Source organism: Bombus vosnesenskii, unplaced genomic scaffold (genome assembly GCF_011952255.1).
Source record: "Bombus vosnesenskii isolate JDL3184/JDL3185 unplaced genomic scaffold, Bvos_JDL3184-5_v1.1 scf7180000013265, whole genome shotgun sequence".
NCBI classification, from domain to species: domain Eukaryota; kingdom Metazoa; phylum Arthropoda; class Insecta; order Hymenoptera; family Apidae; genus Bombus; species Bombus vosnesenskii.
In genome coordinates, this window is record NW_022882925.1 from 6,430,211 (window position 1) to 6,444,242 (window position 14,032).

The following is a 14,032-nucleotide window of genomic DNA, read 5'->3' on the forward strand; positions in this document are numbered from 1 at the left end:
AGCAAAAGCCACTAGAAATATCATGCCCCTCGTATACGACAGAATTTTTTCAACCGAAGATGGCAAAACCTTTCGGTAGGTAGGATCGCAATTTCTATCGTGTCCTCCTCAAACAGAAGCGCGAAACCGTTTGCTGTCGTTCCTTTCATCTCGTCTTCCTCCCTCTCGACGAAAGAAATTCCAGCGCCTTGGTAACGGGAAATTAATCTGGAGGACCTCCTATTCGCCAGGGAAACTCAACGGCCCGGTCACGCGTTACGCTCGATTTAATCTCATGACCAAAGCTGTATCAATTACCCTTCGTCTTCTTGCTCGTCCTGTTTCTTTCCGCTCGCTTGCCCGCCCCCGCAGCCCATCCACCGTAACAGCAACGGGATTACTCGAAGTTTAAAAATGCAAGCACTTTCACGGCCCCCGACTAGGATTGAGCCATTGATCTTCGTGTCTGATGCCCTCAACCCCCGCCAAACTACCCGCAGTTTCAGAAGTCGAATCGTGTAAAAGCCGCTTGATGTATAATGTAATATTGAGAAACACGCGTAACGACCGCAACATTCTCGTAATGGCCCACCGTTCTTTCGTCGTACGCGAAAGAATGTTCGCTATCGCTCGGAGAACAACGTGCACATCCTTCACGAGAAAGAGATTTAGGTATTTTATGTTTATTTGAAAGGGTTCTCCAGTGTTCTTATGATTCATTGAGAAAATTATCAGTGATCAGTTTCTTGAAGATTAATATAATAATTGAAGGTTACAGAGAAAGAATACGGTAAATCATATTATTCACTTTTCTTTTTTCTTTTTTTTTTTTGTAGGCGAGTGATTCTTTTCATAAGATAAAAATATTGATGTCGTGATAGTGAAATATATTTTCTTGTAATTTATTTGTAATTTTATCAGTTTTTATAAAAATGTTACTTTAAAGATAGATTTTTATCCGTAAAACGTTAAATTGAAGGATGTGAGGTGTATTTAATAATGGAATGGCTGTCAAAGATTTTCTACTGTTCGGAATATTTACTCGAATAATACTACTTTAATATAGGGACAACGTACTAAAAAAATGGGGAATTCAATGAATGGAAAATGTTTTATTACATCCAGGGTCGCAGAAATTTTCATTAAACCTTATACAGACATTTTTTCCACGGTTGTGAAAAGAACGAAGTAACAGCGCACGAAAAGCTTCAATTTTAAGCAGCTTAAAAACCAAGGCTTTTCTTAAAATACGTTATACTTAAACGTGCTCCTATTTTGATACGAACAATGGCATAGTGCACTCAAAAGTCTGCGTTTCAAGAATGCACACATTCAGCGACGTTTATCCTTTTACAAGAGGAGGGAAATCTTTTCAAGTGCTGTCCAGCGAACGCAGCAGTTTTCATTTTCCTCTGTACGCAGCCTTTGACTTTGGTCTTATTCAATATAGGAAAATCGTAAAATACGTAAGCGGCTTCGATCCTTCTCTTGCTTCTGAAAAATTAGAAACGGCCGTTTGACAAACTGGCGGTTTGCGAAGAATTTGAATTTTCCATACTTCGAAATCTTATTAAGTAGAACACGATGATATCTGATTAGTAGATTTTTCTAATTTTCCACACGTATCAAAGATCCTATATTTAATAAGCATGATCGTCTTTGGTTTCTATGTCTAAAAATTTTCGTAAATAACTGTCCATAGATGAATTAAGAAGACTAATCGCATTTTTCGAGAGGAAATTTTATTTTTACTGTCATTGAACGATAAATTCAAAATCATAAATCCTGAATCTATAAATTCTGAACATGCGAATTTCTTGCTCAAGCCGAAAATTTCATATGTCTTTAAAAATAAACCTCTGTTAGAACGACATTGACCCTTCAAAGTAGCCAGCAAGTAAAATCGAATTGTAACAGCTATCAAATAAAAGTACAATCGCAGACGGTTACCTTCTACGATCTGTACATAAAACTAAGGCTAGACCATCCAGGTTTCCTTCCCACTACATCTACTTTTTCTTGCATCGGCTCGCAATTTATCGCGGTCGCTGTTACTTCGCAACGAAGAAACGTTTTATGCGATTTCGCGAAACGAAACAGCAAGTTGTGGTTACTGTTACGACGCGCCTCTTTATTCTTTCTCGATTTTTATCTTAGTCCATCGAAACGGAAGGCTGAAGATCAAGAGAATTCGTGAGAACGGACGTAAAGGGGAAAAAGTTTCTTTTCTGGTGGGTGGTGCCGGCGACAAATACCGTTTCCACCTCGATCCGATAGCAATCGAGAGAAAACAAACGCCTGCTCGAGCAGCCGTTGGACTTGGGTTTGGTCCGACGACGGATTACTCAGCTCTGTGTCTTTCCTCCTTCCTCCTTCGTTTCTTCGTCGACTTTCGCGCTTCGCTGCTTCGGGCTACAGTGTTTTTGCGGCTCGAGCTGACGCTCGTTCTTTGCGGTTCTTTTTACGATGGAAAAATTTGAACCCGCTGGAAATTATTACTTTCCACGGTGGTTGCCTTTACATTTGATAAAAGTTTATGGAAATGAAGATTGCGGAATTAATGAGGATTCTTATCCGCAAAGATTGATGTCAGGTGGCGTGTCAGATCTATTAACGAAATTAAAGATTTTATTGGTAAATTTATTTTTTTTAATTTTAGTACAGAAAATATTATACAAGAAGATAAGAAGACATTTGGGAGATCGGAGGAAAATATAGAATTTCTTTTTTGGCAGATTCGTTCAAATTTTTGGTAGTATATTCTAGAAGAAAGTAGATCTGTTTGGGAATAAAGGAAGAGAAATTTCTTCAATATTACACGGCGCGCCAACTAGCATAGATTAATTCGTTTCCTAGCTGGAGCAACCTCTATCTTCAAAAGCAAACAGAATTCTTAAACGCAGAAGGCCAAGGGTAATTAATACTCCTGATTTTGCATATTGGTTTCTTTGAACTCAAAGCCAAGTCTCAGTTGCATCCGGCTGATTGCAGGACAGATTGATGCACTGAAAGCATTAGTAACGTAGTGTGGTCAGACAAACTGGTTGGTAATTTTGAATTCTGTACTGTGAAACAACTTCGTAAAGAAAAAAAACACACAACAGAGTCAAATAAACAATAAATCCTATATCGAGATAATGGCAGATTTATATGGTTTTACAAATAACAGGATATCGGAACGCGATAAATAAAGCACTTGTTCGTAAACGACTCTTAAACTGATAAATTTGTAATCAATACATTACATATGTATGTAGTTACCGGAGCCTCTGTCTGTAAAACTGATTCATTATTACTACTTCAAGTGGTATTTATTATTTCGTAATCAAACCGTATTTATTATTCCGTAAATATCGATTATCCGATTAAACGATGAAGCTTCTATTTCGCACCGATATATCGCGATAGTTGGTAGAATTTAGAATGAAACTCGGTTACGTTCAAACGCATGGAAATTCTTCGTTCAAACGGAAATCTTGATGTTCCACTATTTAGATAACGCCTAATTAGCATCGAAACATTGCTTTAAAAGTACTAAAAGAAAAAAATACTGAAAATATTACCATCAAGCTCGTATCATTGGATCGTAGATGACGAACAACCGAAACTGCTGTGAATTAAAAATATGTCTAATTGAACGACGAAGGCATATTATCAACTAATATTTCTCAGGAATATTTCTTCAAACGTCAAAAGCCAGTCTATTGTCTAATATCAAGGAACGAACATTATCTTCATCAAGTACAGCTCTCTCATAATGCGAACTTACCTCGAGAATTAGTCTCAAGATCCACTTCCCACCCTGCCATAACATCTTTATCGCGACACAGCTATCAAAGAGCTCACTGATTGCGAGAAAGGAGCTCTCTTAACACTGTGAACGATCTTCGATTTGGAAAAGCCATTCAAATCGATTTCCACAATTTCACGAGCATCTTGTGCATCTAGCTACTGGTCGACTCCCAACAGAGCTGGACCATTCCAGTGCGTAATACTATATAACCATGCTGCATTACATACGGCCTGTGAGGTATGCGAGAGAACTAGTTGCAACAACAGCAGCTGGATTCGAGGCTAACTCGGGTTAGCCTCACCATGGGGTGAATAGCCGTGCCGGTATGTTTCTGGCTGACTGCCAGACCTGGTTACTAGTCGTACCACCACATTAATAGAGTTTTATTGTTATTTACTGTGACAACGGCCCGTTATTAACGAGAGCAAGCACGCAGCCCTGGACACTGACCGAATTGTTGATTCTCCTGTTCCGACTACTTGGCTAACTTTGATCCATCGTTGCTCCCTTTGGCCTTGATGCGTGATGCAAATCGTTGTTTAACCAAGCCTATGCTTCGTTCCACTTGTCAGCAGACAATTATCCGTCATTATGCAGCGTGCGGGTGAAAATGACGCTGTGGTTGAATAATGTAATAGTTCCTTCGATACCTAGCATCGTTTTTGATTCCTCTGGTTTTTTAGAGGGCTGAGTGGCATGGCTTTGCCTTTGTAAAATCGAGTGCGCTGATGTCGGTGCTTGTTAGAGGGTATATATACTGCGTTTGGATCGCGTTGGCCCAACTAATTTCAGGAGAGAGATATCGACCGAAGGCTTCGAGTGTTTTTGAAGCGTTCCCTGCTGCTGTGGTGATTGATGAATTATCTTCGTGGAAAAATGAGAGGTTTTAGCGGAACATTTAAAAATTGTAGGGTGCTAGACAATGGGTGGTGAAAAATAGTCCTTAAAGAATTCAATAGTTTAGTGTGCACGTTTTGAATTGTATGTAGGAAAATGTATCACTTCATGCGTAACGAAATTACGTTGGTAAGATAATTTCAGCAGCATAGCACATAAACAACTGAATCGTTTAGTACCATGTAAGTTCTCTCATTTAGGCCAACACAAACAAGAGTTTCGAATAATTATATTGTCCCGTTATTCAAATCAACGTTTTATCGTTCAATTTAATTATATTTACAACATTAACATTATTTCATTTGTTATATAAAAATTCTTTTTAAAGATAATATATCCTAATTGGAAAATAATTAAATATATTCAAACAATGCAAACTTCTCGATATATTTTCCAAAATTATTACGCGTCTCTCTTAATATTTATATACGAGTACAACTGAAAAACCAAAAATAATTATCAGAAACTTACCTCAGTTTAGATCGAATACCTGTTCTTTAATCATACTAATGAAAGAATTTAATTCGTCCATTTAATTTCAGTATTTCACAGCAATGTATGCACCAAGGCGACCATAAATCAGTCGCATCCAATCTGCGAAAAGCATTTCAATCGTAATAAGTCGGAAACAAACTTCACAATGAGCGCGATGTGAAAAACGACGACGTAATAACCTCGTCGAGACGGGATCATTTCACGCGTTGTTAATTAAAAGCCAGCCGGTAGCGTTGTTCGTTAAAACGTGTACCTTTATGCATGCACATACTGTCATCCTTTCTCTCTTCTCTCTTTGGATTTTACGTATCGACTGTGTGTCGCAGTTAAAACATAATACAACATTAAAACCGGACAGTAATTAGCGTACGGGTTAGTTGATGTCGCATGATCACAACGAAACCGAATAATAATTCCCTAACAGGCGTAAATTTATGAAAACCTTCATTGATCGACCGCCGTTCTCAAGTTTTAATCAAGTTTTACATCGTTTTTCATGCTTATCCGGGACAACCCAACTGGGAATCGGGAAATACAGCGAATAAGAGATTTCAGGAAAAACTGTTTATTAATTACGTCTGAGTGGATATTATTCCTGACGGTATTCCTTCAGGCGCAATTTCTCCAACCTGAGACGATATCGGGGAACGTAATTGAATTAAGATGTGGAATATTGGAAAATTTTCTGTGTAAGAGAATCTCTTAAACCATACTTTCGTTCGTCACAATACCGAGTTTATGAAGAAAATACCCTGAAACGTAGGTTCGTTTTACAAGTACTTTATCGATAAAATGTATATGAATGAAATGTATATGAAATGTATATGATAAAATGTATATATCGATAAATGTATATGAAGAATATTAATGGCTTCGTCTTTCTGTATTTTTTAATCAACTTGTAATATCTTATACGGAGGTATTTGGAATGTTTTTCTTGCCCTTTAATTGGAACAGAGAGAAGTCTCTTGGGTTTTCCAGTTGAATTTAAAATCTTCTAGAAGGAGCTTTTTAAAGAGATATTCTTTTACGCATATTTTGATTTCGCTGCCATTTGAGATTATTAACATCGTATAACAAAATACTGAACGAACGTTCCAACTTTTCCCTTGCCACATCCCAACTTTCTATTGCTACAAAATCAGATTAAACATTTAAATATAATTTCCTATTATCTCTGGCCACGATTTCGTCTCCTTTGAGAAGTAGCAAAAACTAGTTATTAATTCTGCGGCTTAATATTCCCATGTGGCTCCGCGAAATTTCGTGCAATCGACGTCCAAACTTACCACTATGCACGTCGACCAATTACTAGAACTTTAACCAGCTCGTTTCTAGTCGCACTTTTACCCTGTCCGATTTTTTTGAAAAAGTTGTGAATAAAAGGCGCACGGGTGAGTATACTTCCGCGACAGGTCGCTGACAAAAGGTCGTTTCGTCAAACAACCGGGAGAATATGAGAAACGTCCACAACACAGCGTCGCGTTTATAAAGTTTACGCGCAGCTAACGCAGTTCTCATAACGTTCGCGACACACGCCACAGAATTTTGTAGAGCGGTGTACGGTAGGGAGATGATTTTTAGGTGGTTGGAAATACTACGTATGTACAAGCGCTTAAAGAAACGCTCCATTACCCAGCTGCCACTGGCTTTCTTTTTAGTCTTGCGCCAGACATTTCCAGCGATACGTTCGTCGTCACGCTCCGCAGATTAAAAGAGTCGTTTTCGAATTCGAAATGTTCGAACGGCGGTCCATCCTTTATTGACTACATACAAGAAGAGATCTTAAGCATTTTAATATCATCAATAGGATATGATTTACCTGATTTATTAGATTAATAATTTTCTGATATTGAAACATTATGAAGGAAATTACAAGTGAAAAGATTAATGAGAGGATGATTCGAAGCTGAATGCCGACAATTATTAGCAGCAATTACATATTAAGTGGAATAAATGCAAGCTTTTCGATGAACGCACCGACTATGAAACGCATGTGCTATCACGTCGTCAATGTCATTATACAGATCTGTGGCAGCTATTGTGAATGACGAAGAATGAGGCATTATAAACGACGTTTATGAGACACGGGCTTGATTAACGCGTAATCACGTTCTCGCGTGATTGAGCGGGAAGTAATATTGTCCACATAAATACCAACAAGAGTTTCGCATTTGCTGGAAAACGTGTATGCGTAATTTATTTAATAAATTTATTAGACTGTATAAAATACATACGTAATTAATGAGTAGATATATAGAGAGATATTTAGCCAACAAGTTTCGTGGTACAATTAACCATTAACCATTACATTATCTTTTCTCTTCAAATCCTTACAAATTACAAATAATTTAAAAAATCTTTCTTATCTCAATAATGTAGCCAATAATTTTCAAACGACGAACAGATTGATGATTATCCGAATAATTACATATCAACGTAAGAATTCTTTTATTTGTGTAAATACTATGAATGTTTCAAATCTTTCAAGTTCTTCAAATTCCAGACACTCCATCTCTCAAAATCTATTTTGAGCACAACAGTGGAGTCTCCGGCAATCATGAAAATCGTGATTGACGTGGTCCGTTTGAAACGACCGTAGGTTCAAAACTCGAGCGTCTGGAGGGTTGATTGCGGATCCCAGCAAGCAGCACCCCTTAGAGCGAGACGCGCCGTTACCCAGCATGCTCCATTTACCCCGATAGCTACGAATACGTGTATTACACCCGTGGTATCGAAATTCCCCGTCCCCCGTGACACACTGTCCCCCCGCCACCCCTTTGCAGCAGCCATTTTATCTGAAACGACAACCATCCGCGACAAAACGATCTGATGTTTCGCGGGGAAAATTTCGTGGAAATTTCAACCAGATCGAAGAGCGCATACGAGCGCCTGTCACTATATTTTTCGCTATAAAATTTCCGTGATAAATTTTCAACGTCGTTTCGTCGATCAACGACGAACATACTTTACAAATCTTTGATCGATATTGCTTCTATCGTATATTTGTACGAAATTTTCGAACCTTTATTTTATCTGTCATGTATTGCTGTTTTTGGCAGGGTACTCTGTTCAAAAAGCAACGGTTAGCGGAGAATTCGAAGGTGCTCCTGGCGATATTTGGTAGAGCCGAGTATTTATAGAAGCGAGTGAAGTTGAGCTTTTTTCCCAAATAGGCTTAGTTGACCGTGGTTAAACTGTGCGGAGTGAATTCATGCGTTTATTGAGTTCCTGGAAATTCTTCTTTAACCGAATGAAGGATATCGTGAGTTCCCGAAGAAAAATCATCTATTATTTAATTCCTGTATTTTAGATTATATAAATAGGGCATTGCAAATTTATAATTTGAGGAAAAAATATGTATATAATTTTCGTAACATATTTCCATGCAATTCTTAAGTCTATTACTTAAGAATTATTAAGTATATTAATTATATTAAGTACAGAATATTTCGACGTGTTAAACACAAAATTGGTGTAATCGCAACTTATTGTTGACATAGACGAGTCATTGTTACGTATTGCGCCATAACCGCCGAGAGTCGTTAAAATCCTTTTATTCCTCAGTCTTGCCTCGACCGCTCAACGATTAAGACGTACGAGTGTAAATATATGTAACAATTAAAAACCATATGATATATTCCTAATAATCTATTGTATAATACAATGCGACTTCACAGAGGAAGAACAACAATGTTAGCAGGTGCTTGTGGTAAATAATCGAATCTCAAATAGAACAGTTCGTATGCAATATGCATGATGAGAAGATGAAGAGAGGATGAAGTTAGGAATTACAAAGTGAGTTACGAGCACACGAAGTAAGCCAATTAAGAATTTAAAATTGGAAAGAGGAGTTTATCGCCGTTTCCTGATCCGTTTTCGTTCACTGTCCATAAACAGCCATTGGGATGGTATTGACAGCGAAAAGAAAACGCCAGGTGTATGGCGTACAGATTCGAGTAGGGTTGAATTGATCGCTTAATAATGCAAATGCGATTTCAGTCTTTAATGCTCGCTTGAGCGTTCGTCACTTAATAGGATCGCATTTAAAGAATTGTACCGAATTTCACTGGGATTGGTGAGTCGTCTTGATAAATATTGACCTTTTTCATTGCGAAAAACATTTTGCCTTTTATTTTTTCTTTTTTTTTAAAGCCGCATTTTAAACTGCTAATTCGCTATAGAAAAGTGGAATGCGCTTTCGTAATTTCCCGACGATTTCATGTGTAAAAATTTAATTAACTATAGGCTTCAAAAGATTATAATATCTGTAGAATATTCGTATTGAAAATGTCGTAGTCTTTAAAATTTATAAAAACCAATATCATTAGTCAATTTGCAGTTTAATTTTTAGATATGTCAGACATGAATAGTAGAATTTCTTTTTGTCAGTCCACGATATATTTTGCAATAACCACCTTACGAATTTAAAACTTGCCCAAGAAAACATAAATCTCCCATCAGTTTTTCTCAATTAACCGCAGGCAACAACTCAGTGTGTACAAAATCATGCGACTACGTGTCATCGTGTACGTGCTATGTGAAAGAGTAATAAATTGAAGCGATTTCCTCGACACGGCAACGAAGGTAGAATTCAAAAGAAGTTGGTCAGGGGATCGATCAAAATTTAGGGTATATATTCGGGTTGTGAAGCATTACAGCTTTACTGCAAATCTTGATTAACCTCCTTCGTCTTCGTCTTTGGGAAGTTCCAGAGTCCCGAAGTGCTGTGACGGTGGAGCATAACATCAATTTTCATCCCCCAATGACGTACGTCTTGTTCACGAAGACGATCGTCCGCATAGTTGTTGAATGTCACATGTTAAATTCGAGGGAGAGGCGCTTTAGGGGTAATATTTAATCCTTAATGGTGACTAGAATCATGTTAAGGTCTACAAAGCTGTTGACAAGAGAAATTTGATATTAACGATATTGCGCAGAAGTGTCTGATAGATAGAAATTGAAGTTATCGTAGTAGATGTTGTAGTAATGATATAGTATTGTGCGCATTATATATCTGGTAATTTCACTTAAATTGTAATAGTGGAATATCGCGCACATTTCGCTTTACGATAAATTATTTAGCGTGGGTTCAATAGCCCATTTAATAGAAATTTAGTTGCTAAGATATGGATTTCGATGGAAATTTATACTGTTCGAGTCCTAAAATGTTTTACAGACGAACTTTATGTAATTGGAAACGTTTTATAAGTTTCTTTTAATATCGGCAGCGATCGTAACTTTCGATCGTTTAAAAAAAAACGCAAAGAAGCTTTAATGCGGTAATATTTTATAAAAAGTGATATAGACTCCCAATAAAATGAAATGAGATTCCTTTTATTAGGATTTAAGACGCAAAGAAATTTCAGTATCCGATATATTTTATTTATTTATAGCCAGTATAATAAATTTGTCCCGTACATAAATGAATCAATTTCTCTGAATTATATATCCAATATCTACATTTATACGTCAGTTATATTAAATACACGATAATAATTCATCACCATATATATTAAAATTTTCATCAGTTTTACTCTTCCTTAACTAAAAAAATTATAAAACTGATCAACTTTACCATTATTTACATTTTTAAAATGCTTACTGCATTTATTATCATGTATATTAAACTGAAATCCTGCGTATATCACAATAAAATCCGAAAGAAATTCTACAAAATACACGAATAACATTTACTAAAATATTCAAATCATGCACGGTTGCTATTTCAGAGCTACGTGCGCTTTTTATAAATTTGACTAAATAGGTTCGATGTCATAAAAAGCAGAATGTCATTCATTTTAAAATGCATTTTGTTTCATATCGATCCGGATCTCCATTATTGAAAAATTATTATTTAGAAGAGAAGTGTAATTTTTTAAATATTTACTTTTTGTCCTTGTCGTACGCTCGGACTTCTCGCTCATACATCCTCACTGACCTACGCCAAGCTTCATCAGCGTGCGTTGGTCAGTGACAAATGCTCAGTCAGCGTTTTTTTCACAGTTACTACTTGATTTATAGAGTTCCTGAAACAAATATATGTAGGTCACAGCGATTGGACATCGTCTGTGTACATGTATGGTACAGAAATGTTTTTTGAATGCCAGTGTACAAATATTGTAACTTGGGAATCAATTGAGATGTTGATCTCACATAAAAAGTATTATAAAGAGCTTGTTTTCATTTTTATTTAAATCGAAAGTAATATATTTACTCTGTAAAAAATTTCTGTTCGTAATTATTCTAACTCGAATTCAGTATGAATGTAGAACTATTACTTTATTACTTGTTACGCATGTCAATAATCTTTTTCTTCGATTTAAGAAAATTTGTATTCAATTCGTATTTTGACTTATTTATGTGAATATTATTATATTCGAATGTAAAGTAACATTGCTATATATATGAAAAAAGATTTGTCTTATTCAATTATATGATGTATGTTTAAATTACTCATGGTTTGTAATTAAATCGTATTTAATTTATTTAATGGCATCCCAGTGAGAGATTTGGAAATTAAATTTCGTTATATTGAAAAGAGAAAAGTAATCATCAATGAATGAACATCAAATCTATTTGAATAAAAAATGAAAGAAAAATACTGCGAGCGTTTCGTTATATCAACGACGTTCGTACAACGATCGAGGGTTGTTATCGCGTTTTACGCAAAAATTGTCATCGGTCATAGTTGGATACATGGAAATGCTCTCGTTATTCTTACACGATCGTCTATAATAAATAAATCGTCGACAACTATGTCCGGTTTCACTTCCCGGCGCAAACTTTGTGAAATATGTGAACACGTTGACAATAGCCGTTCAAGGTTTCAACGACATGTGCCGTTGTCGACCAATCACACGTTCACCAAGGCATCTATTGTACGTAGTTACTTGTTTTGTACGACATTTCAATATCCATTGTACATCAGGCTATTTAAAGAGGAATTGTTCGAAGTCAGTAACCAAATCTTGAAGTAAAAATTCTACTGTGTGTTTTGCTTCAAAGATCAATATCGTCCGTTACATAAGAGTACAGCCATTGGTGGAAATTTGTTTTCCCATGGAATATCGTAAAAAAACAGTGATGTTGTTTTTTACACAATAATTCCTGACATTGTTTTTTGATCAAATATTTTGATTGAAACACTTTATCTCTGAAACAGGAAATTAAATTCACGTGAACGAGAAATGCAGTTTTTGCAGTAGTTTAATAAATCGGTTACTGCTCTTTTTTTTGAAAAATATTGTTTTATTCCCTAGTTATTAAATGAAAAACTTGAAAATAACGAACGATTGAAAAAATATAATAGTGGCACTCACACACAGGTGTTTAATACTAGAAGTGAATTAAATGTAATTTTATTTATTTTCATAACTTTGGATAACTGTAATTGACTAACGTTATTCGAATTTATTTTAGGATCTCAGCACCGTTTCAAGTAGCTGCTGTAGCTCTTGTCCTGGCCGCCACAATTTCAGCTTTAATTGGACATTGTTATTCAGATCACAGAACCCTGGTCGCCTGTGGATTATTTCTTCTTAGTGGTAAGTATTCATGTCAAATCGTAGTTGAAAAATAAAATTAGTCAGTTGCTGGATACCTTATAATGTATTTTTATTTCAAATCTATACCAGATGGAATATAGAAATCAGTAGTAATGAAAATCTTTTAATTTCCGCAATCGAAAAAGTCTAGCGATAAAATTTACTATAAAGAGGAAGTTAGTATTTTTTGAAATTAAGGAACACACAGCAATCTGTTTGATAGAATCGTGCAAACTACTCCATCGAAAAGGTGCGTTTCACGTTTAACTTCACTAAGAGTTCTATCTCTATTCGATAATCAGGTTTCAAAAAGGGCAGAAAAATTTACCCTAAATGAAACAAGTTAGAACCGCACGAAATCAGAAAGCAAGCGGCGAAAGGCCGGCGCAATCTGTTTGAGCCAAAAAGTACATTTCACACTTAACACGATCCGAGGTTTATAAAGAGGAATGTCAGCATGGCCGAGGACCATAAAGTCTCATAAAAAGTGCTCGGTGGTACAGCAGTCGCTTCTAATCAGCGATGATCCGGCAAAAAATCGTCGGTTGGAGACAAGACCGCCGTGGAAACGCGGTGATTAACACGGTGGACGCTTTCAGAGCGACCACCGCGACCGGAAAGAAACGATAAAGAGGCGGAAAAAGAGTGGGGGCGATTTTTGAGAACTGACGAGTCGTTTGTTCGCTGGTCACGTATGGAGTTCGTAGCTTCTCTTTCTCTCCTTTCCTCTTCTACCGTCTTTCCTACAAGCTCTTTCTTTCTTTTTCCTTCACGATCTCAGAGAACTACTTGGCGGTGTATCAACCGCACTTTCTCCCTGTTCCCTGTTGAAAAGCTAACAATGTGATCCTTGCTGTTTTAAACTCTCTGGCTACATGAGTTTCACGCGTGAACAATTCATAGATCACGAACGTTGTTTCCTTGTTCTCATGGGAAAGTTTGTACTCCTGCCAGTGGCTTCTTAATATTCGACGCTGTTTTCGTCGGAGGTAAATCGCTTTATTAAATAAAACGTTTACATGCCGGCTGGGCTCGCACGGTTTTTGCGACGAAAGTGAATCACTTGGTTATTCGGATCCTGTCGTCTCCCTTTGTGGTTTTTGGGAGATTATATGAGTAAATGTAAATTGAGTTTATTTGAGTGATGGAATTCATAAATGTGTCTGGAGCTCCAATAAAAGGAAGGACGATAAATGTACAGGATAATGTACAAGCTTGCCATTTGCGAAGTAATAATCTTCTACTGACAAGGAATCTATATTTCGATAAATTATCAAATTTTATCAATGTTTCTTTTCTCTATACTTTCAAGTATCGATTA

At 36.5% G+C, this 14,032-nt stretch overlaps 1 protein-coding gene across 1 annotated transcript in view; it reads left to right on the forward strand.

The window, feature by feature from the left end:
• LOC117243088 overlaps positions 1-14,032 on the forward strand; it is a 165,459-nt gene that overhangs the window by 107,693 nt on the left and 43,734 nt on the right. The window contains exon 4 of the mRNA XM_033510278.1: positions 12,587-12,711. Within this exon, the coding sequence (XP_033366169.1) occupies positions 12,587-12,711 (125 nt within the window). The remainder of the gene's footprint in view (positions 1-12,586; positions 12,712-14,032) is intronic.